Source organism: Grammomys surdaster, unplaced genomic scaffold (genome assembly GCF_004785775.1).
Source record: "Grammomys surdaster isolate TR1022 unplaced genomic scaffold, NIH_TR_1.0 125739, whole genome shotgun sequence".
NCBI classification, from domain to species: Eukaryota; Metazoa; Chordata; class Mammalia; order Rodentia; family Muridae; genus Grammomys; species Grammomys surdaster.
Window position 1 is genome coordinate 724,604 of NW_021620571.1, and position 26,178 is coordinate 750,781.

The window sequence follows — 26,178 nt, forward strand, 5'->3', positions numbered from 1 at the left end:
AAACTCTGTAGATCAGGCTTGCCTCTGAACTCATAGAGATCTGCCTATCTCTGCCTTCCAAGTGCTGGGATTAAAGGTGTGCACTGCTGCCACCACCTGGCTATTACTGTCTTTCTAGTGAATTGCTTTTTGACTGTTAAGATTTTATGCGAACGATTCTTTATAGGTCATGCCACCTCAAAACCTAGAGAGAACAGATGAAATTTATATTGCTGGCTCTCCCTTAACCCCGAGAAGGGTGAGTGACGTTCGTGCTGATGCTGGAGGACTTGGAAGAAGTAAGTTTAAATACAAAGAGGAACATTTTGGAGTTTTGAATCTAGATAACTTAAATTCCATGTAACCTGTAAGTAAATGAATAGGCTCTGCAGAGCAAAAACTAGTCTGTGTCCTTAGGGACATAGTGATTACTTTAAAATGCTTTTTTCTGTGTAGGAGGGTTGGGACAGGGTCTTGTGTAGCCCAGGCTGGCCTTGAACTTGCTATGTTACCAGTGAAAACCCTGGACTTCTGATTGTCCATTTTGAAAATACTGTATTCCAGGTGTATACCACCACACCTGGCTTAAAAATGCTTTTAAGGAATATTAAAAACATTAAAAAATTATTTTGAGAGGTTTGGCTATATAGCCCAGGCTCCCCTTGAATTCTACATTGTCTTGCTCCCCTCAACCCATCCCCAACAAGGATTACAGGAGTGCCATGCTTATCTTTTTAGAACACTTTACATTTAACTTGATCTTTATTTGTAAGTGACTATCCACCTATAAATGTACAGAAAGGCTGAAACTGGAAAGGCAATCTGCTAACAATGCTTACACTGCTGTCAGTGAATTCTCTCATTTTCTCAAGTGTGTCTTTTTTATGGTTTTATTTTGTTATGTTTATTAGAGATAGGAGTCTCACTGTGTTGCCCAGGCTAATCTCCATCGTTGGTCCTCCTGACTAGTCCTCTCGCATAGCTGGGAATCGGGTGTGTAGCACCACAGCTGGCTGTTGTTACGGATAGAGCTGTGAGACCCAGGTAGATACAGACAAGCCAGTGAGGCAGGATGGCTCCATAAGTGGAGCCTCTTCAGCCTCATCACTGGGCTGTGCTACACTACTTAGGGTAATGTCATATCGCTGCTGGCCCAAGAAACACAGAAAGTCGGCTTATGTTGTAGCCAGCTCCTTAGATGACTGCCTAGGTGCAAGGTTCATATTCATGTGTGGGCTCTGTCTTTCTCGAGTTTCTGTTCGTTTTCCCTGTTATTGGAGATTGAAGCCAGGGCCTCCAAATGTAAAGTACACACCCTGCTCCTGAGTACACACCAGCTCCACAACTGTTTTCAAAGAACAGATAGATAGATATTTCTGAAGAGCTCTGAATCCATCAGGACATTGCTAATACTAGGTCTGTTCAGAATGTACTTAAAAGGCTGTAGCTATAAATGGATCAGTCTTACAAATCAAGTTGACTCTACGTCAGTGCCTACTCAGTAAATACGGATGATACAGGCTGTGGTGGCAGACTTCTGTAGCTGAAGGCTAAGGTAGTAGGATCTTAACTTTAAGGCCAGTCTGATTTAGCTACATGAAACCCTGTGTCAAAACAGTAACAAAAAACAGAAAACCAAACTAGCTCACCAATTAAAACCTTTCTGAAGTCTTTCTCATTTAAAAATTGTTTTTCGATTTATGTGTATGAGCGTTTCACCTGCGTGTGTGTATGTGTACCATGTATGTGCCTGGTGCCTCCAGAGGAGCCTCTGTAGTGGAGTTATGGATAGTTGTGAGGCACCATGTGGGTGAGGAGACCCAAACCTGAGTCTTCTGCAAGAGCAGTGCTCTTACCTGCTCAGCCATCTCCAGCCTTTCTTTGAAAGAACAGTAATGGTTTAACCACTTTTCAGTCCCAGAGCTGCCTCAGCTCTGATAAACTGGCCTTTTTTAGTCCAGTTTAGTTAGGAAAATCTACATGATGCTGGTTCCACAATACTGTCCTAGGCTTTCTGTCTTCTTGTAACCCAGAGGATGCTAAGTCACAGCTTTTAGGAGTCACTCTTGTTGAAGTCTTGCTGATCTCCCTACTTTTATTTTTAAATTTGAAATAGCTATTGTTACACCAGTCTTACAGGTGGGTGGGAAATGGAAGAGTTATGATTCAAACATGCACACATTAGTAAGAGTACTTAAATTAAGACATAACACTTAGTTTTTGTTTAGAGTGACTAAGAAAAAAGAAATGGTGGCGCATTCCCTTAATCCCAGCACTTGGGAGGCAGGGCAAGTGTATCTTTGTGAGTCTGAGGCCAGCTTTTGTGAGTTCTGGGATAGCTGTATATATGTATTTAAAAATGGCTAATGCTGATAATGTTATTTTTTATATTTTGCAACAATTTAAAAATTATTTTATATAAGCCATTAAATTATATAACTGAAGTGAATGAAATGTATGGCATATAAGTCATATCTCAATAAAGCTATTTAAAACTAAAACTTTATTAAATCTAAACCATACATGTCTACCTTACTGAAGAATATGGGATGTTAGTAATCTTCCCTTTGTGGAAAAAGGTTGATGAATATTCATAGAAAGCTGAAGGAGAAAACCGCAGGATGGCAGGTACATCTTCCTGTCTCCTGGCCAGGTAATGTCTTTGTTAAGATTTGAATCTGGGGAAATATAAAAGATTCCTTAAATGGCCTCTTCATCAAGTCGTAACAGAGGACAAAGCCTTGCTTCATTTACAGGAAGGAAAACCAGAAAGAGAGCACTGTGAGACACAGTATTTCCTTTGTGAAACGCTTTCAATTGAATTTTCACTAGAATAAATATGGGTGTAGCATGACTTCTGTACATTTTATTTGCTTTTAAAATTATAAAGTGTTTGAAACACACTGACTTTCCTTCTGAACAAGAGCTTAGGTAGAAGTCAGAACTGTCTCTTTGTTAAACAGTCTGGTTTCTTTTGGTCGTAGGTATAACATCTCCAACCACATTGTATGACAGGTACAGTTCCCCAACAGTCAGTACTACTAGAAGGCGGCTATTTGAGAATGATAGTCCCTCTGAAGGAAGCACATCTGGGCGCATCCCCCCACAACCCCTAGTCAACGCTGTCCCCGTGCAGAATGTATCTGGGGAGGCTGTTTCTGTCACACCAGTTCCTGGACAGACCTTGGTCACCATGGCAACAGCCACTGTCACAGCCAACAATGGACAAACAGTGACCATTCCAGTACAAGGTAAGGAAGGTAGAGTTAGGGATTGAATTCTCTGGCATTTGTCAGAAAGTCACCTAAGATTTGGAAAGTGTCAATCTAAGATAATCATGGAAGATGGGGAGGAAAGAAACAAAAACTTCATGTCAACATTCTTATCTTCTTTGTAACAAACTGCAGGTATTGCCAACGAAAATGGAGGGATAACATTCTTCCCAGTCCAAGTCAATGTTGGGGGCCAGGCACAGGCTGTGACTGGCTCTATCCAGCCCCTCAGTGCTCAAGCACTGGCTGGAAGTCTGAGTTCTCAACAGGTGACAGGAACAACTTTGCAAGTCCCTGGTCCAGTGGCCATTCAACAGATTTCCCCTGGTGGGCAACAGCAGAGCCAAGGCCAGCCATTAACCAGCAATAGTATCAGGCCACGGAAGACCAGCTCCTTATCACTTTTCTTTAGAAAGGTAACTTTTCATGCATCCTTACCAGACCACAGGCTCGGGAAGTGTAAGCATTAAACAAGGTTTGAAGTATTCTTCTCTCTCTGTTAGGTTTACTACTTAGCTGGTGTCCGCCTTCGAGATCTTTGTACAAAACTAGATATTTCAGATGAACTGAGGAAAAAAATTTGGACCTGCTTTGAATTCTCTATAACCCAGTGTACCGAACTTATGATGGACAGACATCTGGACCAGCTGTTAATGTGTGCCATTTATGTGATGGCAAAGGTAAGTCTGTTGTCAGTACTGGGAAGGCAGTGATGCTCCTTCGTTACCTAACGTTCTTAGATAGCTGACCACTGCCTTACATCCCGAATATGTGCTGTCAGCAGAGATTCAGAATATTCCATTTTATAAACATTGGGCAGTATATTTTTATCCATCTATTAATTAATAGACATGTGGATTGTTTCTGGCAATTATGAACAACACTGTTGTGCGCATTGTAGGTGATATTTTGTGTAGACACAGGCTTCCATTTCTCTTAGAGCAAATACCTAGAAATGGATCTGTGGATCATATGGGAACCGTATGTTTAAACACTAAGAAACTGCCAGGTTACATTTCAAAGTGTGGTTCCGTACTTTTATATTCCTATATGCAATATTTAAAGTTCTTAATTCCTCTAGTTTCTCATCAGTACTTTAAAAAGATTTACTATATGTTTGGAGGGAGAGAGAGTTTTTGCCCTGAGAGTTCATTGCCAAAGTTGAGATCCAGTATCATGAAGCTTTACCAGGTCTTCTGCATTTCATAGTGTCTGACTTACCGTGATTCCTCTTTACCTGTGGTATGAGAGTCAAGTCCAGCTTCACTCTCTGTGTTGCTTTCTGGCTGCCACACCACTATTTAAGCCAAGTCTCCCCACTGAATAAATAGTGTTGGCATGTTTGTGGAGTCAGTTCTTGTGGACACATGGGTTATGTTGAGACCATCTATTTGATTATGTTGATCTGTGTCCGTGATGTGTAGTACTTTATATTCTCAATGACTCTTGCTTTTTTTGTAAATTCTGAAATTGGGAAATACGAGTCTTGATTTTATTTATATTTTATTTTAGATTATTTTAGCTATTCTGAGCCCCTTGAAATTCCACAAAAATTTTAGAATCAAGTTGTCACTGTCATAAAAGAGTCACATAAAAATCTATAGATCAGTTTGGGGAATTCAGTCATCTTAAGTTCAGTCTTCATTCAACATGGCGTGTTTTCACGTTTGTTTAGGTTTTCAGTTTTTAACAATGACTCATGCTTTCCGAGTGTAGCTCTTGCCCTTGTTGTTTTTCCCGTAGGTTTTAATGGTATTGTAAATGTAGCTGTTTTGTTTTTGATGTACTCATTCCAAGAGTACAGAAAACAGTTGGGTTCTGTGCCTTGACTTAGTATCCAGCAACCTTGCTAAGTTGGTTGGTTTTGTGGTGCAGGGATTGAACGCAGGGCCATTAAAATGCTAGACAAGCACTCTACACTCAGCTCAGTCTCCAGTCCCCAACCTCTTACTGAGTTTTAAGCATATTGTGTGTCAACTGTTTTTATGTGCAGATTATGCAGTCTTAATAATTGTACTATTACTTGTCCAAATTCTATTTCATTCTTAATTACCATGGTTAGAACACCCAGTGTAATGTTAAAAGCAGAAGTCCTTGTATGCTTCCTGTCTTACAGAGAAAATGATTAACTAATCTTTCACTATTGGAATGTGGCATTAAAACTCTCCCCCACCAACCTGTACCTTAGGTAGACCGCTTTCACTCAATGAAGAGTTTTAGCTTATTGAGTGTTGTTTCATAAAAAGGTGTTGGATGTTATTAAAGGCCTTTCCCATAATCATTGTAGTTTTGATATGCTATTGGAGTATACTACATTAGTTGGATCATCTGTCTTCCCTTTGCAAATCTCTGTTACTTATGGTAACAATTTTTGATTTCATGTTTGCTTTACTAGTTTGTTGAGGGATTTTGTGCTTATTCACAAACTGTCGACTGGAATTTTATTGCATGGCTTTGTCTTATTTTGTTCCTGGAGTAAACATGGCCTTTTAGAAAGATAAATGTTTCTTCTTATTCTCTGTGAAGTTTGATTTTAGATAAGAAGTCCCTGGAGCCTGGTATTTCCTTTATGGGTAATGTATTGATGACCTCAGCTTCACTGTTCTTATAGGTCTGTTCGGGTCACCTGTCACTTCTAGAGTAGGTTTTGGCAGTGTGTATCATTTAAGACACTGTTTCTCCTGAGTTCAGGACATGTAGTTCCTTTTTTTTTTTTTCTTCCTTTAAGGTCTATAGTAAAGTCCCCTTTCATTTCTGATTGTAGTAATCTGAGTTATTTTTCTTGGTCAATCTAAATAAAGGTTGGTAATTTTGATAATTTCTAAGACTGCATGATTTCATTTTTTATCTCTATTAAGATATACCCCATTATTACTTTCTTCTTTCAGCTTACTTTGCCCTTTTAAATTTTTTCATTTATTTGGTGTGTGTGTGGTTTCTAGGAGTTGGTTCTGTTTTCCTTTAGGTCATTAGCCTTGCATGTAACATTTTTACCCACTTAATGTTATAGGATCTTGGAATTTTTTTTCCTAGTGCATTGGACAATTAGGTATATAATATGTATATTTAGTATTATAGTGCATTTTCTCAGTGTCTTTAAAAATAGTATCTCAGTATCCTTTGTAAATATGGCACTAACTACAAAGGCAGACATTATACTAGCTACATCTCAGAACTTGGCATCATATATGTTTATCTCAAACTACACTTGACTTTTGTATGACTTCTATTTAGCTTACATGTTCTTCAGGACCATGTGACTTCTAGCTTTGTGAGTGTCCCAAACTTCTCTCTGTTGCTGATTTCTAGTTTCATTTCATCGTGTGAATAACATTTTTATGTATTCCAGGCCTTTTAAATGTATGCAGGGTTTTTGTGTGCTTGACGACAGGGTCTTATATAACTCAAACCAGCCTCGGGCTTCTTCCATTCCTAAGTGCTAGAGTTACAGGTATATACAGCCATGCCAGTTTTACCCAGTGCTGGTGACTGAACCCAAGGCTTTGGGCATGACAGTCAAGCACGATACTAACTGAAAAATGTCTCTAGCCTTCTGACATTTGTTTAGGTAAATACTCTATTGCCATTAGGAGAACAGAGTGCTTTCTAGATGTTTGTTAGGTCAAGTTGTTTAATAGGTTTTCTGTTTTCTCTTTGATCTTCTGCCTAGATATGCTATTGTTGAAAGTTCTGTATTGAAATCTCTAAATATTTTTAGGTTATATATTTTACCCTTTTCTGAAATGGGGCTCATATTTTGGTACCCTATTAATAGGTACACTTATATTTATTACCTATAGCTTTTTGATGGGCTGATCCTTTAATTGTGTAGTGAACTAATTCTTCAGTAATATTTGTGTTAGTTACTAAAATCTACTTTACAGCTTTCTTTTGACTACTGGTTAAGTGAACATATCTGTTGTTTATTGTCAAATAATCTGTCTCCCAAGACAACATAGTTTGATGTTTCCCAGCCTTAGAACTCTCTAACATAGTGTTTACTCCATGCTTATTGTTACTGACTCAACTCCCTTTGTCTGCCATTTCCCTTGTTTTCTATGTATCTTACATACTCACATTCCATTTTCCCTATAGCTCTATTTCTTCAGATTTGCTTTCTTTTGAATTAGGTATTTTCTATTGGAGATTTTAGTAATGTGTTTGGGTTTTGCTGTATATCCATACACACACACAAACATCTCAGAACCTAGCTTCAAATTTATGTCAGTGATATATACATACTCTCTTTCTGTATTGGTACTGTTTATGTGTGTATATACATTCCACTGGAAGTACTGTAAGTCCACCATTACCTTGACTCAGTGGGTGACTTTTAAAGGAGCCAGTAAAAAGCACGTGTATATTTATAGCCGCTGTTATGTTAACCTTACTTACCTTTCTGCTTCTTATTGGTTCCTGTAGGTGTAGGTGGCATCTGCAGTCACTTGTCTAATACCCTATCCACCTCCTTTGTATGTACTTGGTAAATGTGTATTTCTCTTGCAGCTGTAACAATACATCATACACAGTGTTATACAATCACTCTTTTTAATTAAGAAGAATATGCATTTATCATTCTTGCAATATGTTAGTTGATACTTTACAAGTACACTGGCCTTTTCGATGTGTATTTGTGCTATCTGTTTTCAACACTTTCTATTGCCTTTCTATGGAGGTTGCTGTTAGTAGCAAACTGTGTTTATTCACTTCTGAAGAATGTTCTGCAGTACACAGACGTTTTTCTTTCTGCCCACTCTGAATCTGTTGTTACCTGTTTAGTTTCTGATGAGAAGGAAGTTCTTACCTTATTGGACTTTGCCTGTAAAAGCAAAATTGTTTTGATACATCTTTAATAAACCTGATATGGATATCTTAATCAATCCCATCTACTGTTTCTTGTCTTTCCGATGCATACACTAATGTTCTAAAGTACACTTGGGTGCTATCACCCCCTTTTTTACCCCAGCATCCTGCTGTGTAGCCCACATGGCCTAAAACTCTTGGTCCTCCTGTCCCTGCTTCCCATGCTGCTCAGCTTGGTCTTTGTTTCTTTGAACATCTTTTCTTGCTTCTCTGCCTCTATCCTCTTCTGAAACTCTGGTTCCATGTGGGCTGATGTGCTAACTGCTGTCCAACAGTTTTCTGAGGCTGCTTCTCTTGTTTTTCTGTTCTTCAGACAATACACTTCCTCCTTAGATAAGTGTTTTTGTTTTCTCCTTTGCTGGTTCAGATCTAACAACTTCCACTTGTAGTCAGGTTTCAGTTTAGTCATTGAACTTTTCAACTCCAGGCTGTGGTTTACAGGCTGGCCTCCTTACTAACTTCAGGTTTTCATGAATGGAAGGTTGTTCATTTACTATAGTCTTTGAATATGGTGGCAACAGGTCCACTGAGCTGCTCACTGCCATGCCTGATGAGGATCTCGCTAAGTATTCTCACTGTTTGTAGGTCACAAAAGAAGACAAGTCCTTCCAGAATATCATGCGTTGTTACAGGACTCAGCCACAGGCCCGGAGCCAGGTAACCATGTTTTTTCTCAGGGCTGAAAGTAAAGCTTAAGTCTGTGATGAATTAAACAAACAAACAAATTAGCTATAATTAGTTCTATGCCTTTTCCCCTGCAGGAGTCACAAGTAAGAATCTAAGGGGATTGCCTATTTTCATTTTTTACATTGCTGGCATACAATTCCATGCAAGTTATTTAAAGTCCTCTTCCTTCAAAGGCAATGATGAGAAATATTTATTTTTATGTATATGGTATATTACCTGCATGTGTATCTGCACCACATGGGTGCCTGGTGCCCTCAGAGGCTAGAAGAGAGCACTGGAGCCTACGGAACCGAAGTTACAGACTGTTGGGAGTCATCATGTGGGTGCTGGGAATCAAACCTGGGTCCTCTGGAAGAGCAGCGCATGCTCTTAACCACTGAGCCATCTCTCCATCTCATGACATATTAATTCAGAGAATCGTGAACTCAATACAAATGTAGAAGTTAACTGATTTTTATGTCACCTTTTAGTCTGGTTTAATAAAGCACAGTAATAAAGTAAGACAAGGAATGATAAAGTAGATTTATAATTTTCATTCAATGTTGTCTTAGGTTATTTCTGTGCTTTATTAAAGCAGACAAAGGTGACATAAAAATCAGTTACTGAAAACCAAGAATGTTGTCAAACCTTTGTTCTAGGCAGTACTTGGCATCTGAAGTGAGACAGGCTCTAAGTCCCAGTTGTTAGTACTTTCCATGACCTACATCACAAGGCTATTGCTACGTTGAAACAGCGTATGTAGTTCTGGTTGGCTTACTAGTCACTGTGTAGATCAGGCTGGCCTTGAACTCACAGATATGTCTGCCTCAGCCTCCCAAGCATTGGTACTAAAGAATGTGCACACACACTAAATCCTAGGGAATCAGAGGACCTGTTTATTGCTATTAACAAGTAGTGCAAGCAGACATAGAAAAGTTTTTGTTGTTTTTCTTTCTTTTTTGAGATAGCAGCCCACATTGGCCTTAGAACTAGCAACAGTCCTCCTCAGCCTTCTGCGTCCTGGGATCACAGACATGCCCAATGCCTAACTTGGTTGCAGCTCCTAACATTCCCTGAAGACAACTATCACTGTGTGGATTTTTTTGAGAACCAAGTACCATATGTTAATGTCCTACCACCTAGTTTATATTCAATAAATGCTAGTTAGCATCTCCTTCTCACTGTCTCTTTAAAGGTATACAGAAGTGTCTTGATAAAAGGGAAAAGAAGAAATTCTGGCAGCAGTGAGACTAGAAGCCACCAGAATTCTCCAACAGAACTAAACACAGACAGAGGTAAAGGAGGTGGGTCTTTATGAACATCTAGTTTTAGGTCAAGAAGACTAAGAACTATAAAATATAGTAGTGTATTCTCAAACAATTTGCTGGAATAAATTTAGAGGCCAGTTCTTTATTCCAGTGCTTTGAGACACAGGGAATATACCATGTTTCAGATAGGAATCTCCAGCCTGAATTCCAGAACTAGCTTGCCTGTCAGACCTGTGCTATATAAATGTTGTTCCTAGTTGTTGACCTAAACCTGTTAGAACAGGATTCAGGTTCAAGAAACCTCTATGGTGTTTACTAATATACTCAGTTAACCTAGGTACAGTTATGATAATGGAATAGAGTTAGTATTTTGAGTTTTGCTTCTTGATATGAAGAACATAGCTCAAGATCCAGGAGTAGTGGTCCATGCCTGTAATCTCATTTCTACCATGTCTAAGGCAGGAGGATTATGAGCTCCAGACCTGCCTGGGCTATAATGTGAGACTGTCTCTCACTGGATAATAATCACCACCGTTACCAAGGGCTGAGGAGATAGGCCAGTCAGTGATGTACTACACAAGGATGTGGACCTGTTTGATCCCTAGCCTCTACATAAAAATCAAGGCAAGCACTTGCAATCCTAGGTCTGGGGAGGCAGAGACGGGGGCATCACTGAGGTGTGCTAGCTGGCCACCTAGTGCAGTTGGTGTGCCTCAGGTCCTATTGAGAGACCTTGTCTTAAAAGCAAGGTAGATAGCTCCCAAGGAATATGGTACCCAAGGTTGGCCTGTGGCCTCCATACAGATGTGTACCTTCATACACATGAATGACACACACCAAACCCTGAAGAATCAAAGTGCCTACTTATTGACACTGATGACGAGTACTTACATATAGCCATTGCCCCCTTTTCCTAGTGAGGTCTTTTTTCAAACCGTCCAGACCAGCAGCACCCTTTGTTTTCTTGGCTGCAGCCAGTAGAGATTCCAGTCCAGTTATGAGGTCAAACAGCACCTTACCAGTTCCACAGCCCAGCAGTGCCCCTCCTACACCAACTCGACTCACAGGTGCCAACAGTGACATTGAAGAAGAGGAAAGAGGAGACCTCATTCAGTTCTACAACAACATCTACAGGAAACAAATCCAAACGTTTGCCATGAAGTACTCACAGGCAAACTCGCAGGTAAGTAGGTCAGGGATCACTGAGTGCTGCTTCTCCTCCTGAGCAGGAGGAATCACTTGAGTTTTCCATCATAAACTAGATTTACAAAATTCTTTAACTAAATAAAACTAAGTCTCCAACACAAGTACCAAGGCACTAAGCAACTAAACTTTCTCTGTGTATCTGTCACCTCATATATTAAGTGAGAATAGAAGTTAGTAGTTTATCTGACTGTTGTGAGAATTATATGATGTAATGTATAAAAATGCTCAACAGAGAGGCTGACAGAAACTCAACTCCTGCAGTGTTAGCTGTTGGTGTGAGCCTCTGTAGTTTCTTTGGTTGTTGCTGATCCATCACTGTCCAGCTTTCAAAACACTTCCGGCTGACTGTGCCTCTTCACTCAACTGATGACTTTGAATCCGACCTGGCTGGGACAGCTTTTCTCAGAATTACTTGTTTTGTTTTCAGCAGACGGACACTCCTCCCCTCTCTCCCTATCCATTTGTAAGAACAGGCTCCCCTCGCCGAGTCCAGTTATCTCAAAGTCATCCTATCTACATTTCCCCACATCAAAACGAAGCGATGCTTTCTCCCGGAGAGAAGATTTTTTACTACTTCAGCAACAGCCCATCTAAGGTAAGACTACAGAAATGGCGTTAATTAACTCGAAAGTGCTTAGAGGCTAGGACTAGTTATTGTGAGTAAGAACGTCCTGGAGCAGGACAACCGTCAGACATCAGAAGGCTTAGGCCACTCTGGGCAGAGCCTAGGACCCGCTGGGTTCTGAGGACATCAGGGTTGGAAATAAAGTAGAGGAACTGTTTTTCTTGCCTCCTTTCCAATCTACACATTTCGAATATTGAGTTTTCTTTCATTAGTAAAATTTTATTTTTCTGCTTCTGTTCAATCTGGACTCTTAAACTGGATACCGAGTTCTGTTTCTGCAGCCGTCACTTTCTCCGTCTTTTGGGGAAGCGGAGAGCTCAGTGTTAGATATATGTGGTAGCACCTGTTTCAGTCTGAGAGCAGGGAAACTTGAAGCCTAGTGGTGAAGAGTAACATAGTTCCTGAGATGTGGCTGTACAGCAAAGGAGCAGAGAAGAGAAAGAAGTGATGTCCTTAAGGCAAAGGCTATCCCACTGGGAGTGATGCAGACTCAGATGGGGACAGAAGCAGCTGTGGCGAGCCAAATGTAGCATGTGCCCTTTTCGCCCTGAGTTGTGCTTGGGGAACCATGTGACACAGGGTAGGGTTGTGACTTAGTGTGGTGCCTACATTGACGACACTGGAGGTTACCAATGTTATTTGGCTTGTTGCCGCTCATTACTGACTGAGCCATCTCCCCAACCCTCTTACCTCTTTTGATTCCTGTACCCCCTTACCACCACAATCCATTTTGGAATCTATTTGGTTGAAATTGCAAGTTTTATAGGAAATACTGTCCCAATTTTAGGAAACATCATCCCTCTGCAATTACTTTTGGGGTCAATTACTGACAATCTGTAGGTTTTACAAACAACCCCATTACGATCATCTGAATTTAGATGTAAAAACGTATGCATTGCTTCAAACGTGAAGATACACTTTAAAGGCGACAATCCTGCTGGATGGCAGGGGCACACACCTTTAATCCCAGCACCCGTAGAGCAGAGGTGGGCAGATCTCTGAGTTTAAGGTCAGCCTGGTCTACAGAGGCAGAGGCAGGCGGACCTCTGAGTTTAAGGACAGCCTGGTCTACAGAGTGAGTTCCAAAATGGCAATCCAAATATCTAGTAGTTGATGAATAAAATATGTATGTGACCAAAAAGTAAAGCACTAGCACACACTCTGTGTGGGTAACCCCTGTAGACACAACAGTGAGTGGGGTTAGTTATAAAAGGCTGCACGTGATCTACCCAGGCGAGATGCAGACAGTGAGCAGATACTCAGAGGCAGAGAGCAGATCAATGGTTGCCTGGGAGAAAAGGAAACATTTCTGCTAGTGGAAAGATTGCTTTGAGAGCAATAAGGTTGATTGTACCAAGCAGCTATCACTGGAGTCACACACTTCAAATGTGAGCTATGTGGATGTAAATTTTATCTCAATAAGGCTGTTGTAAAGAGCATGTTCAAAACACCATGCTAGCACCAAGTACAAAGAGAAGTGCAGTAGCTATGCAACAGGAGAACTGGACTTCAGAGCAATGAGACCCAGAGATTCATTTCCTGGCTAGAAGTACAGCTCAGCAGTGAAGCATCTGCTGAGCATGTATGAGCTCTCTGCTCAGTTATGAGAGGTATGAGCTGTAAGGAGAGAAAATGAGTAAAAGACAGGACAACAGTCCACAGCGTCCCCTGCATGTGGGACACGTTTACAAAGGTAGACTGTACTCTGGATGACAGACACATCCTAGTACAGCGCTGCACACCAATCTTAGCCATGCCAAGCAGGTGCTCGTCCATTCAACTGCATCCCACATAGGTGGCAAATTAAAGGAGTCAAATAATGCAATTCTTTTTCTGGCCATGAATGCTATCTGGAAACCTCTAAAGTTTTGGAGCTTAATATCAGATTTCTTTGGGTCAAAGAAGAGATCAAGAGAAAGTGAAAGCATTTTATATTACTGCTACGCTACAGTGTTTAACTTGTAGGTGTTTTAGTCACTGTTCTACTGCTGTGAAAAAACACCATGACCAGTTAAAACCCCAGCAGAATTATTTGTATAAAGTAGACTATGAGTCAAAAATTTGTATAAACAGGCAAAGAAACCGAATAATACAACTTAGAAAGAGTTGGGGGTTTCACACCATCTGATTCTCAGGCTTAAGGGAGTGTTGCTCAAGTGCAAGTTCAGAGGTCAGTATGACACACTGACACACACTCTGTGTGCATGCTGAGCTGATCTTTCACAGAGGTGCTGCAGCCGTTGTAAAAAGTCATGTGGACAGATGGTGCTAACCAAGCAGCACCCTCTGTGCTGGAACAGTCAGAAATCATAGGCATGTCTTGTGCCACGTGTGAAACTTAATGCCAACAAATCACAGATATAAAACCGACAACTGAAAACTTAGAGAAGAAAATGAAGTCTTGATGAGCATGTGTTGTGGACAGATCTCTCAGATACAACATAAAAATCACAATCCATAAAATAAGCTGTATTTTATTACAATTAAGAATTTCTGCTGTTTAAAACAATGTTAGAGGGGCTAGAGAGATGGCTCAGGCATCAAGAGCACAGACTGCTCTTGCAGAGGACCTGAGTTCAATTCCCAGCACCCACATGGTAGCTCATGACTATAACTCCCAAGATCTGACACAGACATACATGCAGGCAAAACACTAATACACATAAAAATAAAAATGTAACAAAAAACTCCCAATATTAGAACAAAGAAGGCATGGGCTTGGGAAAAAACCCAAGCCATTCCATTTCTGGTAAAGGATTTGCATGTGCACAACACATAAAGGATCTGTAAACTCAGGGGGACCAACAGCAGACAGAAGTCCCGGCAGTGCTGTAGAGCAGCTGAGACCCACACTGCTGGACGGAGTGCACAGTGCTATAGCCGCACTGGAACACACTTGGCCAGTTCTTCTAAAATTGAACATAGTTGTACCTATACCAATCATCTTAGTCTTACATATTTAGTGAAGTGGAAATCTATGTTCACTCGAAACCATGAATGTTTACAGTAACTTCATTCCGAGTTATTAAAAAGCTCAAAATAACCAAAATGTCCTCGATCTGATTAATGGATAAACAAACTTGCATTTTAGTGAATTATTACGTTAATAAAACAAACAAAAATAAAAAAACTCATAGCACTCAGGAAGTTGGGGTAGAATGTTAAGTTTGAGACCAGGCCAGCCTGTTCTTCATGGCAATGCCCTGCATCGAACCCCACCAAACTTTAAACTCTAAGGCTTACCAATCACCAAATCAAGCGAGAAGTACTGATAGACTCACTAGCACCCCTGAACTCAGTGCATTCATGCATGTGTGAAATGTACTAGAGCACTTGGGCTTCACAGAAGAGGGAAATCCAGGGAAAAGGAAATGCATTGTATTTTTGTTAAGGTTACGCAACACCCGACATTGTCCTCTGTCCACACAGCACTTGCCATGTGGAGACACACATTATTAAGATTTGATGGGAAAAGAGTCTCAGTAGATGACAACTGGAAGCAAGGAAAACTCTCAAAAAGTAAGCAGTATGATCTACAACCAGCCTAATAAACAGTCACAGAACAAGGAGAAAAGAAAACCACCAGGCATCAGTCAGTTCTCACAGTGCTCCTGGAAGGGCAGATTCAACGGAGCGACCAACTGCTGAACAACTGTTCACAAGATTGGGTGACTAGGAAGAAGTAATAACCAGTGTGGGACTAGCCATGATAGATGTATTCTGAAATACCATACAGACGTTAAAAAGATGAGGCAAACTCTAAGCAGCCCTTCAATTCATATACATAGTCCCATAATATACTACCTTAAAAAAAAAACCTCACTAATGCATATTTCTAAGACTAAGAGAAGCCCTGGAAAAAAGGCAGAGGATACACACAAAGCAGGCAGATACTCAGAGTGGAGCAATAGCAGTAGGTAGCCCTGGGGACTGGGTGAGAAGAAACAAGTGTGGGCTGGGCTGGTGACGTGGCTTAGGACAGCATGGTGGAGGGAGGAAACTGTAGTATCCATAAGATACAATAAATAATAAAGAGGCTAGGAATATCCTATTCCCTGAGGGAATTCTTGGCTGAGACCGTGAGGATCAGAGGGTAAAGGGACTTGCCTCATATACTGGTGACCTCGGTTTAGTATCTGGAAGCTAAGTAAAGAGAGAACTCCACCTACCCTCCACATGGACAACTTGGCAAGCCCCACCCTACCACACTAGTGAAGATTTGAACTGTGAAAACATATCCAGATCATGTAAATGAATTGTACAGAAAATATATGTGCCACATGTATATAATAGTTATTTACAAAATATATAATATGCTGTGTGTTATGATAGCTATATGTACACTGAAGAGAAACAATTTATAATTTATGTAGTATTTAATCAACTACTGTGGTCAGTGAGCCAGCTAAGGAAACCCAGATAACAATGAGGACTCGACTTTTAGGAAGGCAGAGCGAGAAGAGAAAGGATGAAGGAAGCCTCTTATATGATAGCTAAATTTTTGAAAATACATATGCTGGCAAACACTGATGATTGAACTGAAAACTTCAGAAGTTTATTTATGTCAGAGTAAAGAACTGAACTGATGGGCTATAGTGGAGTGGTAGTGTCTACCCAGCATGCCCCAGGCCTTTGCTTAATCCTCAAAACCACAAAAAGATAAAAATAAGAACTATGTCTAGGATATACTTATTCTTTTGACTCTAGGTTTCATGTAGCCCAGGCTAGCCTCAACTTTGTTGTGTAGCTGAGGATGGACTTAAATTTCTGACCCTTCTGCTTCCATTTCTGGAGTGCTGATATTCCAGGTGTATACCACTATGCCAGTTGTGCAGTGCTGGGAATTGAATAGATGGCTGTTTGCATGCTACCAATTTACGGTCTTGGCCTTAGGATGTGCATTTTAAAATCTGGGGGATGAGAAGTGAGCAGACTTGTAGGGAACTATAAGTGTTCACTATCCCTGTCTACTCACCACTCTGGAATTCCTTAAATTGTGTATTTTAATATTCTTGATATCCTTTTTTTTTCCCCCAAGACAGGGTTTCTCTGTATTGCTCTGAATGTCTTGAAACTCCCTCTGTAGACCAGGCTGGCCTGGAACTTACAGGTCTGCCTCCTGAGTGCTGGGATTAAAGTTGTGCACCACCACTGCCCCCTCAGTATCCCTTAAAATAAGAAACATGAATAAAGACCCAGCCAACAAGGTACCTGAAGAGAACAGTGTCCGAGCAGACTCTGGGGCTCTGCAAGCAATGCTGACGGCACAGTCTGCCAGTGCCTTTCTTCACTGGGCTAGTCACTGAAGCCACCGAACATGACAAATAATTTTACTAACTTCCCAGTCCTCCCGAGAACATCTAACCCGTGCCTTGGAGCTGCTATTGCAGTACAGTAATGAATGCCCCGAGGACCTACAGCTTATTTCTCCAGAGAGACTGTGGCTGAGGATGACTGCTAGAAAACAAGGTGCTCAGGCATGCTATCTCAGATACTGGAGCCACATCGGCAGGAACATCACAAGGTCAAGGCTCGCTTGGGCTTCGGAGCTGAAAGCTAGTCTGGCTAACAGCTATGACTATCTCAGAGTGAAACAGAAACTTGCCATAGTGGCTCACACTTTTAATCTCAGCACACACAAGGCTGATGTAAGTGATGCTGTGGCTTTGAGGCCACCTAGAGCTACAAAGTGTGTTCCAGGCTGGGCTGGGCTAGGGTGGAGGGACTACAGGTTAAGACAAGGTCTTGCTAGATAACTCCAGCTGAGCTGGGCCGCAATCTGTACTGTAGTAAGCTGACTTTGAACCTTCTGCAGTCCTCTTGCTTCTGCCTCCCAAGTAGTGAGCCACCGAACCTCCAAGTCACGCTTGTGTGTGGAACTGTGGAGATGGCTCAGTGAGTGAGGGCATTTGTCACAAAAACCCCATATAAAGGTAAAAACTGACCTCCATACATACACACAAACCCTGACCTATACACACACACGCTGACCTCCATTCTTGTGCCCATCTCAAAGTGGATGTATGATTAAACATGCATAATTGTGATGCTATAGAACTATCTATCACAACATGCTGAACACGTCTATTATAGATATGTGTATCACAATCACCAAGAAAGTGTAAAAAATGGAAATGCTCTGCCCGACCCAGAGTCACCAGTGTCCTGTAAGAAGCTGCTCAGGGTTTTCTTTCTACAAAAGTGTTCAAACGCTTACATTTTAAATTTGTGACTCTTTAACTTCCTACTGAGCATTTTCAAGTTTTTCTAACTCTGTTTTCCTCACCATAGAGACTAAGAGAAATTAACAGTATGATACGGACAGGAGAGACTCCAACTAAAAAGAGGGGGATTCACTTGGACGATGGAAGTGAATCACCTGCAAAAAGAATCTGCCCAGAAAACCATTCTGCTCTGTTACGCCGTCTCCAAGATGTAGCTAACGACCGAGGCTCACACTGAGGTCAGTGTTCAGGAGGAAACTGTCTCCACATGAAATGCTGAGCAGGACTGATGCATGCAGGATTACGGAACCTTGCTCCTTCATCCAGCAGCGGATTAGAGGAGGTAGAAAAGGGAAGCTCCTCTGACTTGATGTGGCAGTAAATGCCTGTTATCCCATCACCCAAGGGGTAGAGGTAAGAGGACCAGGAGTTTAAGGCTAACCTGAGCTACAGCATGTCTGGGGCCAACTTGGACTACATGTAACCCTTACTTAAAAACAAAAAATGGAAGGGACATTTTGGTAAGAAATCAGACTTATTCCAGTATCCTTAGAAAGTTTTATTCATCCCAGTTGATTCTTCCTCTACTTAGTGCTTACCTTCAACACTGCTCAGAATCCAAGCCTGGATTTTTTTTTTTTCTTTTTTTTTTCTTTTTTTTTTTTTTTTTTCGAGACAGGGTTTCTCTGTATAGCCCTTGCTGTCCTGGAACTCACTCTGTAGACCAGGCTGGCCTCGAACTCAGAAATCCACCTGCCTCTGCCTCCCAAGTGCTGGGATTAAAGGCATGCGCCACCACTGCCCGGCCAAGCCTGGATTTTTTAACTCTAGTAAACTTTTACAAACACTGCAGAAAGCAGATCTTCAGAGGCCTTTGTAGGTAGGCCCCAGGAGAGGAACTGCATTTCTGCTTGCAGATGGTTAGGTCCAACCATGTGTTAAAACACCTGAGATGTTTACAAACAGAGCAGAGGGGATGGGCCCCGACTTGGAAGTGTCCAGGCCTTGGCCTAAGGCTCCTGATCCCTTCCCCAGTAGGTATGGTACGGTACAGTGTGAAAGTCGTGCAGTGTCTGAATGAACCTGTGTAATTGGTGGCACTTTAGGGCTATAAGATGCATAGCACTGTGACCCAGATTTTGCTGTATATTTATGATGGCACTTTTTACAGTGTGAAATTAGTAGGTACAAGCCTTCTAGAAGGGCTTAGGCTAAACAGCTAATATTCTCTTTAATGCTTTTCTTAAAGAACTGCTGATGTAGCTACACGTTCTGGGCACGTGTAAAACTCTCCCATTTGTGGTAGTGGCATTACATAGGGATCATTTAGCTAAAGATTTTTAAATCAAGTTGAATTGAAGTATTTGAAAAATTATGACCCCTTCCCTTTTGGAAGTAGTTATCTCAAAGAAACTATCTTTGAGGGTATTTCTGGAAGTTAAAAAAATAGGTTGGAGAATTTAGGTTTTTATTAGTACATAGTACCATTTATACAAATTAGAAAATTATTTAACAGCTATTGATTATCTACACATATCTTTATTAATCATTATTGTCAAGTTGTTTTTAAAGTTGGATTAATAATCCTAAAGAGAAAATTCAATTGTAAATTGGATCATTATAAACCAAGTTACTAAGTAACTTCATGCTGCTCTAAAGCACCCAGCTGCAAATCTACAGCCTTGCACTGCCCACCAGAGGAGTGCTGTGCAGAGTACTTAGAAACCCTTAGTACCGCTACTGTTATTTTATATGAAAATATGTGTATTTTTCAATAAAGCACTTATAAATTAGTCTCTGTTTAGTTATACTGAAAAGGAGCATTACTTTCCTGCATAAATGACAATCATTTATTGGTTTATTTCATCTCCACTAACACATCGGTCATTCACCATTTAAATACCTAACTTCATCAGAAACCGTTTGAACACTTTTTTCTTCTTCCTGCCATAAAAATACAGTAATTTGCCTTTAAAAAAACAAAACTATGAAGCAGCATCCTGGTTCTGCCTACATTCCTAATGCTTCTGAGATAGATGTTTACAGCAAGTCAGCAGGCTGAAGCCGGGAAGCCAGTCTTTGAAAGTGCTGCACTCTGGAGTCTGTTCTCTACACCCTTCTTCATGGCCTAACATATATGTACACCTGAAACTACCAACTGCAAACTATTACACAGTACTCGTTTCTCTGTCTTCTGTTTTAGGTAAACACAACTTACCTCTAACATATTCAGAAAAATACTTAAGCCTCAAGGTCCCCAATAATTTGGAGTACTGAACTAGATCCACCCTGACACTTCCGATAGAAGTAATGCTTTACTTAATGAGAGGTCTCCATAGCCTGCTGTTAGAACCTATGCATACACAACACTGATAGCCAGTCACTGTTCACGAGGTTTACTCTTCAGGCAGTCCTTTGCCATTAGTCAGCGTTCACTAGGCCAGAGTCCAGCAGGAAAGTGCATGGTGCACCAGATCCGCCATCTCTTAGGTTGCTACTGTTTTCTCTTCTTTACTGAAAGGTTGGACTGAGCCGGGCTTTACCCAGGACAGGCCAGCAACGTGAACACTTTTATTGTGCTGTTCATCAGGCTTCTTCTGGGCACAATCAAAAACAGACATAAAAAAAAAAAAAAAAAAACAAGGACTAATGAGCAAGCTCAGAATGGTACTGACTAGTTTCCCCAAGCTGTGTTTAACAGTGGCCTCCAATGCCGACAGCTAGGACAGCCACATCAAAAACAGTTATGTACTTACTTTCTGAGTCAGCATCTTTTCTCTGGCCTCATCATGTACAGAAGGGTTCCATGGAGAAAAGCTTGAAGGGCAAAAAAATATTAAAAATAATTTATGGTTTTCTAAACATGTACAGTATTCATTTCTCAAGAAAATTCTAATAAAATTTAAGAAGGAAAAAAATGTTAGGGTCCCTCTGTGTAGCCCTGGCTGTCCTGGAACTTGCTCTGTACCAGGCTTAGCCTTAACTCTGGCCTGCCTCTGCCTCTCAAATGCTGAGATTAGGTGCGCACCTCCACCCCAAAGCCCTGGCTAAAAAGCAGTCTTTAATCAGTTGCTAGCAAGTATACTGATGTTATCTGATAATTACCTCATATAAACAGATTCATTCCTGTAAACCTCATGCCACCCCTGAAATATTATCTAAAGATGAAGAAAACAAAGCGGAGTGAAACCAAGTACTGGCTTTGGATTACCAAAGCCTAAGTACAAATGTCAAGCAGAGCCTGTGCGTATCGCTACAGTATACTTCGACCCATGTCCACAAAAGCTATCGGGGCCTCCTCCTTAGACGATTTCTCCACCTCATCTGTTCCGATGTCAGGGGAGATCTAGTTCAGTACAAGCATCTTTCTGAGCATGGTAGAGGTAAGTTCTGTTTACTTCTAACAGAGCAGAGAAATGAGTCTGAAGTTGGTGGTGTGAGCTCTACTTCTGCTGGGCCATGAAGAAGGGTGTGGAGAGCAGCTCACACTGTCTTCTGAAAACTCCTCACATGCAAAGATGAAAAAGCACTTGACAGATTCTCAGGAAACCAGAGTCACGAAGTCTATCATTACTGGTGGTGTGTAAGCCATGCAAAGCTTTTGGTTTAAGGCCAAGAGCCCGAGTGGCATCAGGAGTTGAGCTGACAGAAAGTGAAAAGCTCCAGGCTAACGTATGTTCCTCTAAGGTCTTATTCTGAGCTCATCTGGAAAGTGGAAATATAAAGGACACAGCACTTACCTAATGGCATAGGGGTCTTCGATCTTCGGCTGGTCAAACAGACGAGCAGTGCATACTTTAACACTGTCGACCACCTTACTTTTAAAAAGCTGAATGTCTTTTTCATACCTGTGTTAAAAGTTTTAAAAATTTACCAATTTATCTTAAATAACAAATTTATATTTGTTATTAAAATATATTTGTTATCTTAAATACCAAGTTTATCCTAAGTAACAAAGTAAAGGTCACATACAGCACTGCGGCCTCTGGGTTTAGGGGGCTCGTGGTGTCGATCTTGTAGAAGACTCTCCTTGCATACATTAACACCTGCCATATATGATTATGGTTCCGCCTGCAGGGAGACCAGCGTGATTACTGCGCCTTGTTCCCACGGCCATGCACTACAAGAAACACTGATACACTAACCTCCACTTTGCGAATGCTCTTTTCACATCCAGCTCACCCGAGGTGGGATCAACCAGTGGGTGAAAGACGGGAATATCAAACAGCAAGCGCTGTAGGTAAAGGAGAGACTTCAGTGAGTGACGTCATGCTGCTGGTCAGATCTGGCCCACGAAGGCCGCTAACTGTTACCATGTTCCTGCAGTGGGGGAGATACCACTCTCCTCCTTGGCAGCATGGCCATGACCAGCCATACAGTGAGTGGTGCAGCATGGCCCCCAGCCTCACACATGCAGAGCAGAGAGAAAGGGTGAAGCTGCAGGAGAGGTGGCATGACCAGAGGTACAGCAGCAACCTCACTGTTGGTTGTGAGAGACATACATTTGAGGAGACTAGGGTCATTACAAGATTTACAGTCAGGCGAAGAATCAAGAAACCTGTACGTCTTGCTTTGCCCTCAGTGAGTGAAGCTCTGCACAGGCTCGGGCAGTGCTACTTACTGGACAGTCGCCATCTGGATAGTTATCAGGAATATACACGGTAAACTTGAACACGCCGTCCTGATACAGCCCGTGCCGTATGAATATTACTCCAAACCATACTGCAGGAGAACATGAACATGCTAAAGTCTATCTGGGTCAGAGGACCTCACACACTGTAAGAACCTCAAATCCACATCTTACCTAGTGCAGAGCGGTAAGACGGCTGTACGTAGACCCCCGGCAGCTTCTGCTTCACTACCAGCGTACTAAACAAGAACAGTAGGAAGTTAGCTTGTGCAGATGCCAGCGCCTCGAGCAAGGCAGGCCATCCCACATTATCTGAGACAAGGCAGCATGCCTCATGGCAGCTGGTGCCCAAACTATTCAAATGGATTCATTCCAGTCTTGCACCTGAACATTTCCTAAACCATCACCCTCTTACTTCGAAAACAATCCACAGAGAAACTCAAGCCAATACAGGATTCCAGATTGAGAAAGGCAAATAGGGACAAAGAATCAAGTTTTACTCTCAGAAACAGATCATTTTGGATATAAAACTGAGGTAAATGAGCTGATATGGTAGCCCCCCACATTTAGTCCCAGCACTGGGGAGCAGAACGGGTGGATCTCTGTAAGTCGAGTCCAGAGTCAAGTTTCTACACAGTGAGACCCTGTCTCAAAAACAAACACATATACACACAACAACAAAAACAAAAAAACTCACAATAAGACTGAAATATATCTGTAAAATTATTGATTTTATCATCATAAACTAAGGAGTTCACACATTCAAAAACTGAGTTTTTTACTATTAAAAATGTATTTTCTTTTTGGGCTTTTTGAGCATACTCCATTTGTACTACTAAATTAAAAGCAACCTGTTCTCAACTGCAATCATAAGTACTAAGAGTCCAGAGTTGCCATCACTTAGCTGTCCTTGTGGGCTGGCCTCTCTAGGTCACGTGGCAAGACAGGCTTTAGGTGTAGTGTTGCTTGTGGAGGTAGGTATCATTTTGAGCTTCCAAACAATCCTGACCTCAGTCAGACTCTCTGGGCCTTGCTAGAGAAGGTGAATGCTGACACAAGGCAAGACCGAATGTCGTGGTAGAAAGATGCTACTGTTTTGTCTGGAACCCAGTTACACACTGGCCACCATTTTGGTTGGGCCCCAGTGATCTGACACTGAAAAGGACAGTACTGACCAAGGTACATTTACATGCAAATCCTGAAATGTATGAAGAAATAGTTTACGGGGCTTTTTAAAAATTTTTATTTTTATTTTTTTTTGAGACAAGGTTTTTCTCTTAACCCTAGCTGTCGTGGAACTCACTTTTTAATCCAGGTTGGCCTCTGTCTCTGCCTCCCAAGTACTGGAACTACAGGTGTGTGCCACCACATCTGGTATGATTTATTTTTATATGAGCATTTGCCTGCCATGTATGTAAAGGCGCCATGTATGTAAAGGCACCATGTAGGTCCCTCATCCCCATAGAGACCAAAAAGGGACATCAGGTCCTCTGGAACTGTAGTAACAAATGGCTGTGAACTACCATGTGGGCATTGGAAACTGAACCACGGTTGTCTACAAGTGTCAAGTGCTCCTAGCTGCTGAGCCAGCTCTCCAGCCCGAGCCTTGTTTACTACCTAAGTGCCTCACATTTATTTCTCATCCCTTTCTAAGTTACTTGTGTGCCCCAGGCTGATCCTACTGCAACTATGACAGGCAGATCGTCACCTTTAAGTCCCTAAGATTTAGAGTACAGAACCATGGCTAGCAGATAGAGCTACCCACAGAGACAATGCTTGTTGTTGGAAAAGGCAGTTTGTATTTAACACAAACAGCTTTCAGTCACTACAGTAGGAGCCTGTCCACCTCACTGCTCAGCCTCAAAACACAAAGCAGCCATTATAGAGTGAAGAGACCACTGCTACACTACACTGAGTACTCACTCCCTGGAAGGAACTACAGAAAAACTTAAAGATTATAGGAATTAAGAATTCCCCAATGTTCTGTCCCTTTAACGAATGATAAAAACAACATGGTACTTATTAAAACAACATGGTACTTGAACCCTGCTCTGTGTTGAGCGGTGTATCATCACTCCTAGCATGCTACTGCACAGTGCACAGTCCCTGTCCTCTTAGCTTGGCTGCAAGAGTGAGCCTGTGACAAGTCATGCATGTCAACCTTCCACTCCTGAGAAGGGACCTCTGAGGGTTGTACCAAGCAAGTCTTCTAATTACCGACCTTCTGACACATAAAACAACAATACAAAATTATAAATATATTTCTGAGGGCTGGCCAAGATAGCTCAAGGGGTAAAGGTACCTGCCACCAAACCATGATGACCTGAATTTAATTCCTGGAACCCACATGGTAAAAGACGAAACTACAAGAGGTCCTTTAACCTCACCTGTGCCATGGGCTCCCTCCTCCCACCAAACACACAACTAGATAAAATGTAATTTAAAGGAAAAATGTTAACTCTTAAATTTTCTCTTCCAAGTCAATGTTTCTAATTCTGTCACCTGCTTGATGGCTGCTCCCTGACCCTTCTCTATTGGAACCCCTCCCATCTGTCAGGGTGTTTCCTAAAATGTGAGAGCCAACATGGAGCCCACACTCCCCAGTGGGTGTGACCCAAGAGGCTGCCACCAAGCCACTGCCCACATACTATAGAAAGCTCTTTCAGTGAAACACCTCACAGAAGGGAAGATTGAAATTAAGCTACCAGGTTCCTAATCAATTGTATGTTCTCAAAAGTTTTGCCTTCCTTACTGTTCTCCAAAGTGGAGCAAGCTGGGAACAAGTCTGAGCTGTAAGATTAATTCACCAGTCTATCAGGAGACAATGACTTCATTCTTAACTTTCAGGGATACCATTCATAACTGACCAGTCATCTGTGAAGGACTCACAATTCTGCAAGAAGCGAATATTCCAGGTAGAAGGGTCCATAAGAGGCATGGGTGCCATTTGTTGACTGCGCTGCTGGAGCAGGAGATGTAGGCTTCGATATGGGCAGAGCATTTTTGGGAATAGAAGGTAGCTGTTTTTTGGGTGCACTTCGTGGAGGACTGGTTTTCACATCCCCTGCTAATGTCTTCTCTTCACCTTCAGCTCGCTGTTCAAGATGAAATTGTGAGAGCATTTATGGCAACTCTGAAAACAGAGCACACTGTTTGCTCCATCCTAGCGTCTAAGTTAGAGTTACTGTTTACATAGAAATTCTCATACCATGATTAAGATGCCTTCAAATCCCTTGAGAAGGCAGGTCAGAGAAGGAGCAAACAAGACTAAACAGGACTAAAGCAGTAAAAATCCCACTAGCTGCATCCCATAAGAATAATGCAGTCAAGCCTTTCACAAGCAACTGAAGCAGAAAAGCCATTAACAAGACCAGATACTATAGTACATGCAGATACTATATAGTACATGCAGATACTATAGAACATGCAGATACTATAGAACATG

At 41.5% G+C, this 26,178-nt stretch overlaps 2 protein-coding genes across 13 annotated transcripts in view; one reads left to right on the forward strand and one right to left on the reverse strand.

The window, feature by feature from the left end:
* Nucleotides 1-18,725, forward strand: part of Rbl2 (RB transcriptional corepressor like 2) — a 51,348-nt gene extending 32,623 nt beyond the window's left edge. For 2 of the 5 annotated variants that reach the window (XM_028788212.1, XM_028788216.1), the window contains 9 exons: nt 167-278; nt 2,964-3,230; nt 3,387-3,667; nt 3,755-3,931; nt 8,700-8,771; nt 9,976-10,084; nt 11,023-11,231; nt 11,682-11,849; nt 18,171-18,725. In XM_028788212.1, coding sequence (XP_028644045.1) covers nt 167-278; nt 2,964-3,230; nt 3,387-3,667; nt 3,755-3,931; nt 8,700-8,771; nt 9,976-10,084; nt 11,023-11,231; nt 11,682-11,849; nt 18,171-18,341 — 1,566 coding nt within the window. In that variant the 3' untranslated portion in view covers nt 18,342-18,725. The remainder of the gene's footprint in view (nt 1-166; nt 279-2,963; nt 3,231-3,386; nt 3,668-3,754; nt 3,932-8,699; nt 8,772-9,975; nt 10,085-11,022; nt 11,232-11,681; nt 11,850-18,170) is intronic. The other 3 variants (XM_028788213.1, XM_028788214.1, XM_028788215.1) reach the window with 3 other exon arrangements.
* Nucleotides 18,726-19,552: 827 nt separating this feature from the next.
* Nucleotides 19,553-26,178, reverse strand: part of Aktip (AKT interacting protein) — an 11,241-nt gene continuing 4,615 nt past the window's right edge. For 4 of the 8 annotated variants that reach the window (XM_028788224.1, XM_028788222.1, XM_028788223.1 and 1 more), the window contains exons 3-10: nt 25,623-25,828; nt 22,908-22,972; nt 22,725-22,825; nt 22,249-22,337; nt 22,076-22,174; nt 21,844-21,951; nt 20,860-20,920; nt 19,553-20,700 (exon numbers count right to left, since the gene is read on the reverse strand). In XM_028788224.1, coding sequence (XP_028644057.1) covers nt 20,590-20,700; nt 20,860-20,920; nt 21,844-21,951; nt 22,076-22,174; nt 22,249-22,337; nt 22,725-22,825; nt 22,908-22,972; nt 25,623-25,828 — 840 coding nt within the window. In that variant the 3' untranslated portion in view covers nt 19,553-20,589. The remainder of the gene's footprint in view (nt 20,701-20,859; nt 20,921-21,843; nt 21,952-22,075; nt 22,175-22,248; nt 22,338-22,724; nt 22,826-22,907; nt 22,973-25,622; nt 25,829-26,178) is intronic. The other 4 variants (XM_028788228.1, XM_028788229.1, XM_028788227.1 and 1 more) reach the window with 2 other exon arrangements.